The sequence below is a fragment of the Alnus glutinosa genome, chromosome 14 (genome assembly GCF_958979055.1).
Source record: "Alnus glutinosa chromosome 14, dhAlnGlut1.1, whole genome shotgun sequence".
NCBI lineage: Eukaryota > Viridiplantae > Streptophyta > Magnoliopsida > Fagales > Betulaceae > Alnus > Alnus glutinosa.
In genome coordinates, this window is record NC_084899.1 from 9,776,162 (window position 1) to 9,782,784 (window position 6,623).

Genomic DNA, 6,623 nt, shown 5'->3' on the forward strand with positions numbered 1-6,623 from the left:
CCCGAGATCAACTCTGATCCTGGATTTCCTAGAATCAGCTCCCACCTGATTCGGAATTACAGTTAAAGGCTCGCCTATAAATAGGCCTGGGCCATTATGTATCAGGTAGATGATTTTTTTTTTTTGTGCTTTACGCTCAATACGATTTGCTCTCAAGAAACTGACTTAAGCATCGGAGTGGGATCCAACTGACACCCCCGACAAAATCATTTGCTTACGTTTATTGTTTTGAAGCAATCGAAGAAAGTATTCATTGAGGTGTACGTTATCGTACTGGAAAATTGTTTTAACAAGTTTGAAATAAAATCTTGAAAAGTTGTAGAGAGAAAAAACCCTTCAAAACCCGGCAAAAGCTTGAGCCTAGCTCAAGCCCTTTTTCTATGTATTTGAGTTGAATCCCGTAGCCCCAAGCTCGGCTCAGCTCGAATACAGCCTTGAAGTCAACAGAACAAAACGAGCTTCCATTGCAAATCCAAGATTCAAAGATAAGGACTTTGTCGTAAAGTTGGTTGAGAAAAAAATCTCTCTTTGCAGTGCACTCATTGTTGTTAGTTTAACAAGCTGAGCCTCCAATCGAGCTCAATTAGAGTTTTATAATATTTTTTACTTAAAAAAAATAATCAATATTAAAATTCAGTAAAATTTTAACTTTGATCTCTATTTCACATTCTAAATGGAACGTTTGTAGTATTACATATATTATGTTTACCATGTTAATATTTATACGCTACAATTATAGAATCTTATATATATATATATATATATATATATATATATGAGCGAGTTAACGATTTGAACCGAACAAATCGAGTCAAACTTATATAAGCAGAGCTCACGAGCTTTAAATAAGCCCAACCGAGTTTATATGAGTATGTCTCATTTAATATATGAGCAGATTATTGTGTTTACGAACAATTTATTTATTTTTTGAACTGAAGCTGAATCGAGTTAATGAGCAACTTTTCTCATCTAACACCCCTAGTTGACTTGGTGAAGCTGTTGTTGCTACAAAATGTTTTTGCTAGTTTATTGGTGTTCTGGTGCTGTTGTTGAGCCGGGTTGAGAGAGAAAGATTAAGTTAGAAGAAGAGCATAGATGGTTTGAGAGAAGAAGAAGAGACACAATTACATTATAAAGAGAAGGATAATTAACAGAATTAAAGCAATACGCCGGCCTTTCAAGTTGGGGAGAAAAAACCAGGAAAGAAATGTTAGCCCCGTCACGTGACGGTGGAGGGAAGCGCTTCCTACACGTCATAGGACGTTAATGACGTGGCGCATACTGATTGGTGACTCTGCGTGGAGGTCCGTTAGTCCCGGTCTCCTTGGGCTTCCTGGAAGAAGCCCTATAATTCTGTTTTCTTCTTCTTTGGGGTTTAAGTTTAACATTACTGAAAAGGAAAGCCTAAAAATAAAAATTAGATTAATTCGTGAATAAAGAGAAAAAAGAAGATGAAGGTGTTGTGGCTGATCTTACTATCATGCGCTCTGTGTCACCGGGTGTTTGCGGATCAGAGCTTCCCAGGTCACGTAGGTATTACCCCTCTTCTCGAAACCCTTTTAATTTCACAATTCTTTTGGGTCAATTTCATGTCCTTTTCACTAATAATTCTTAAATTTTTGATTGGTTTTGCATCCATTAGCTTCAAATTGTTTTTATTAGCTTTTTATTTGATTGAGTTTGATGGGTTTTTAGTTGCTTCAGTGGAAATTGGGTTCATGAGGAATTTGATGTTTAATTCAGGTTTTTAATGTTTAATAGGTTTATGGGTCTATGGCTAGTCTCAGGTTTTGATGGTAAATAGGTTCTTAGGTTTTTAACCGTTCGTGGGGCTTATGCGGAACTTAATCTCATGTTTAAGTTCGTGAAGTACCCGCTATATCTTGAGGTTGGAGGATCAAATTTTGGGGATATAATATCAAACATTTCCAGTTATACTGGCTTTATATTGTACTAATTTTTTTTTTTTTCTTAAAAAAAAAAAAAATCTATGAGAGTCAGACGCTTCATGTATTATTTGATTAACGAAAGGTGTTGTGTTATATTTTATGAGGAAGGGAATGTAGACTAGATTGAAAGTCTTTCAGTAAAGAAATGGGTATCTAAAGGTTTCAGAATCTAATCATAATAGGTACTGCAACGGAATGGAGAATGATGGTGCCATAGGTGGCCTAGTTTGAGGCCTTGTTCATTCTAGGGCTTTAGGTTTAGCTATAAGGCTCTTGTTGTTTATGTTACTGACCTAGTGGCTAAACGAAACTAGTATGATGTCTTTACAGCTCCTGGGGGATTGCAATTTTGCTTAGTGTTTGAATGGTCTACTGAAAAGGGCCAAGTTTTATTGATGATCCTATGTGACGTCAATCAGCTTGGTATGAATTGAGTGTCAATCAGTAGCTGCTTGAGTTTCAAGCTGAGAGCTGGCATAAATTGATGGATCATATGCTGATCCATAAAGAAGCCCCAGTTATGAAGACACGGCTTCTGCTTATTCGTGCTTATTAAATCCAAGGCTGGTAAAATCATAGAAAGTGTAACTAGAACGACAAGTTGTTGTAGAGATGGCTAAACTATCCAGGATTCATAGAAAGTGCAACTAGAACGACAAGTTTTTGTAGAGATGGCTAAACTATCCAGGATCAAAATATGAACTGGCAAAAGGACTATTTAGAAACATTATGGAGTGATTCAGCTGTATTGAGGCCATTGTAGATGCTGACTATGTGTTGAAGAGGCAGTTACAATCCTGATGGGTTTAAGGGCCTACAGATTCATGTGGGGTGTATTGGTTACATTGTTATATGTTTTTTCTGTCCTATGTGGTGCACAAGCCAGTTCATGTGGGGATTGTGCCTACCAATCATCTTTTCTTGTCTCTGTTATTTCTATGATCAGAAAGTCTTGTTTTTGTATTCATTTTTGGTGCTGCAAGTTTATTTTATTTTCTGTATTACTGTAACTTTTGATCAGCAGGTGGCACATTTGGTCACAGCTTTCGTGAACCAAAGTACAAGATTGAATTCCATTCAGAAGATTCACCTTTTCACCCTGTAAGTAGTTTAGAATCTCTTACATGTATTTGCCATTTGGCCTAGCAGTTATGCTAATGGGTACTCCTACCTACTGATATAATTAGATGCTAGATGGGTGCTTCAAGTGCTATGGTTTTTAAAGTTTTATTTTTCCTCGTATTTTTGAGGCAAATTTGGATTTATGGTCTGTCTTTGGGGACTCATTATTTTTGGATAATTTTCTGAGGATTTTTGTTGCTTGGATATCATTTTCGAGTAAGTACAGTTGTCCGTGAAAATTTGATTTTAAACAATGCTTGATTTAATTGGCATGTACTGCTGTTACCATTCTACCTATCTCCAATTCCTTGCTATTACTATTAGTACTTCTCTTAGAAGTTGGACATATTATTTCTTCTAATTTATTCCAGCATAAAAGTTCATATTAGCACGAGTTCTTTTATTAGTCATAGTGATTCTGTCTAGTTCCTCTCTATAAGACTCTGGACCTTGCATAAGGCCTGGGGGAGTTTTGGGATCACATTTTTGTTTCACTGAGTAAATTATGGCTCGGTTCCCTTATGCAAGAGTAGGATTTAAACAGCAAGCCATAGTTACACTTTTAGGTGCTTAACAATATTGCAAATGGGTGGAAGCGCCTTTCTCTTTGCAATTATTTACTGCCTGGCTTTTTTATTAGTCATCATGATTCTGTCAAGTTCCGTTCGACAAGATTCTGTACCTTGCATAAGGCCTTGGTGAGTTTCGGGATCACATTTTTGTTTCACTTATTAAATTATAATCCTTATTCTGTTTGCTTTGTAGTTCTGTGTTTATGAAATTTATTGTATTTATGTGAACTGCAGGAGGGTACATCTAGTGATAGTGTGATCTAATAATTGGGCCTCTCGTTTATTTCCTGACAGGATCATGACCAGGAGTCCTTGATTATGCCCGACAAAAATGGAGAGCATTTTTTATGCTTTTTGCCTAAGGTAGAGAAAGCTAAGAGTGGAAAGCCAGTTACTCAGCACAACATAAGCAGCATGATTGTGGAAACTGAAAAGCGAATTAAAATGAAGACGCCAGATGAGCTGCTTGAAGGTCTGAAGGACCTATGCTTTATAAGAGTAAGATCTGTGACCCAAAAACTGTCTTAATTGTCTGCCATGGTTGAATAATAATTAATCTTTGCTAAAATATCTTGAAGTGAAAATTCCTATCTGCGTTGGAATATGTAGCCTACAATAAGTGGGCAGTACTTGTTTCTGTGAATTATGCCTCCTTTAAATGATTTTGCATCTACCTTAATATCCTCTTATGTTACCAAATTGTTTATGCAGCAAGATGGTTGGTGGTCATATGAATTTTGCTATCACAAGAAGTTAGTTCAGGTTCATGTGGAGGATGAAAAGGTATTCCTGAAGTGGCTTTAAGGTCATCTTCTCCTATATACCATTTCTTGCTGGGTTTTTTTTTTTTTTTTTTTTTTTTGTCACTGATTTTTAATTACTAAAGCTTCAAATAGATTCGATTCATATCCATCCAAGATTTCAATGTCCTTACCATCCTTGTAGTGGTCGAAGTTGTAGTAGTGGCAGTATCATTATTAGCAATGGCAGTAGTAGCAAATAGGAACGGCTAGTTCTAAATTTCATTCTTGTTGTGGATACCCTTATTGGAATTGTTCCAGAGTGTTATAGACATGAAATTTTTAGAATCATGTGCTAAGAAGATTACTTGTTTTGTTCTCCTGCTACAGGCGGTTCAGGAGTTTGTCTTAGGTGAGTATGATGCAGAGGCCACCGCTGCTTTCAACCAGAATATCTCTGAAATTTCTACACTGGAAGATCCTCGCTCAAAGGATGCATCCCAAAGGTATGATTTCATTAAAACGGAGGATGGGTTAGGTTGAAGGAAAATTGTCTTTAATTGGGAAAGGCTTGGGGTCAAGGAAAGATTCAATTATCATATTAAATTGTTCATGTAGGTATCATGCTCATCAGTATACCAATGGAACCTTATGTGATCTTACAAATGAGCCACGACAGACTGAGGTATGAAACAATTGAAAAACAAGTGGTTTTCAATTCCTCTCTCTCATGTCCATTCTTTTCTTGTTTTCATTCGCAGGTGAGATTTGTATGCTTTGAGTCGAGAACTATGATTAGTTCTATTACAGAGCTGTCCACTTGCAAGTATGCGCTTACTGTTCAATGCCCATTGCTTTGCAACCACCCGTAAGTCTCTTCTCTCTCTCTCTCTACTTGATGTGCTAGGAAAAAGAAGAATTGCTTTCGTTATTGATGGAAGCATGCCATTGTATGGTGCTCAAATGTGTGTTATGCATTGTCTGCATGTCTTTGGTGTAATGGCATTGCATACTAGGTCTGATGTTCCTCTACCTTTGATCTGGCAGATTGTTCCAAGAAGAGAGACCAGTGTGGCACACCATTAACTGTAATGTGCTTCCGAAAGATTACAAGGAAGCAAAAGTAGAGGAAGAATCCAAAGAAAAGATCATTATAGTCACGGACAATGAAGGTCAATCGAATTATGATTCAGAAAAGTGACATAAGACTGTTATCTAGAGAGTTTGTCAATATGAATGAAACAAGTCAAACGAATGATTCTTGTGTGGCCTGCACTTTCAAGTTTTTGTTTAAGTTCATCACCACCAACGCAATAGATAGATAATCCTTTTTTTTTTGTTTTTTGTTTCCTGTTAGAAGATAGATAATTGATTCCTCTCAAGTTTTTGTTTAAGTTCATCATCCCTGTCGACAGGTCTCCGAGAAGATTCTCCTCTCTCTCAACGATTTTTAAGAATTTAAGGCCCTGCACATATTACGATATAGAGTAATACCGTATTTTTATTTCATAATTATTCAATAATACTTGTGTGGCAGTTTCAAACAATTTTTAATTTTAATTTTAATTTAATTTAATTTAATTTAATATATATATATATTTTAACAAGAACTAATCTAAGAGTTAGTTATGACTACATGTCAACATTGTAGTATTACTTTACGACTATGATATACCTTCTTCATATAAATAACGTGAGCTCACATGATTATACCCGGGGAAGGCTTAATGAAAATGGAGATCTAAAGCAAGAAGTTTAAATAAGGCATTTTTAATTTTAAATATTATTATAATGATTTTTTATAATAAATTTTTTAAAATTAATTTAAAATTAATTTTTCTAATTTTTTGAGATGTAAAATAACTATTCAAATTTTCATGTTCAAATTTTATTGATATATTATTCTCAATAGATAATATGACGAATCCATTCTATATGTCTTGTAAGAAATTTAATTGTAACTATGATTTAATTAGTTGTGTAATAAAATCAACGGCATGGTGATGATAAGCGAACCAAACTCGTAATAACGACCAACTAAAATAAAAGGCGTCTGATATTAAGTATAAAATATAAGATAACAAGGAAATAAAAAATTATAGAATTAAGAAGCAAAATATTAGAAGTGATGAAAGAAATAAGGAAAAGTCCACATACTCCTCTCAAATTATCATCCAATTGACAATGTTCTTCCAAACTACCAAAAAGTTGTCAATGTCTCCCCTAAAGCTAGAAAATGA

General features: G+C 35.2%; 1 protein-coding gene across 2 annotated transcripts; it reads left to right on the forward strand.

Annotated features, from left to right (window-relative positions):
• Positions 1-1,073: 1,073 nt before the first annotated feature.
• On the forward strand, positions 1,074-5,721 carry LOC133858163 (protein OS-9 homolog). Of its 2 annotated transcripts, none has more exons than XM_062293627.1 (8): positions 1,074-1,533; positions 2,971-3,050; positions 3,938-4,141; positions 4,355-4,426; positions 4,774-4,889; positions 5,002-5,068; positions 5,145-5,251; positions 5,431-5,721. In XM_062293627.1, the coding sequence occupies exons 1-8, from the start codon at positions 1,452-1,454 to the stop codon at positions 5,582-5,584; spliced, it is 882 nt and encodes a 293-aa protein (XP_062149611.1). In that variant the 5' UTR covers positions 1,074-1,451; the 3' UTR covers positions 5,585-5,721. The 2 variants fall into 2 exon arrangements, with proteins under 2 accessions (XP_062149611.1, XP_062149612.1); XM_062293628.1 differs by having other exon boundaries at positions 1,078-1,533; positions 2,974-3,050.
• The last annotated feature ends 902 nt before the right edge of the window (positions 5,722-6,623 follow it).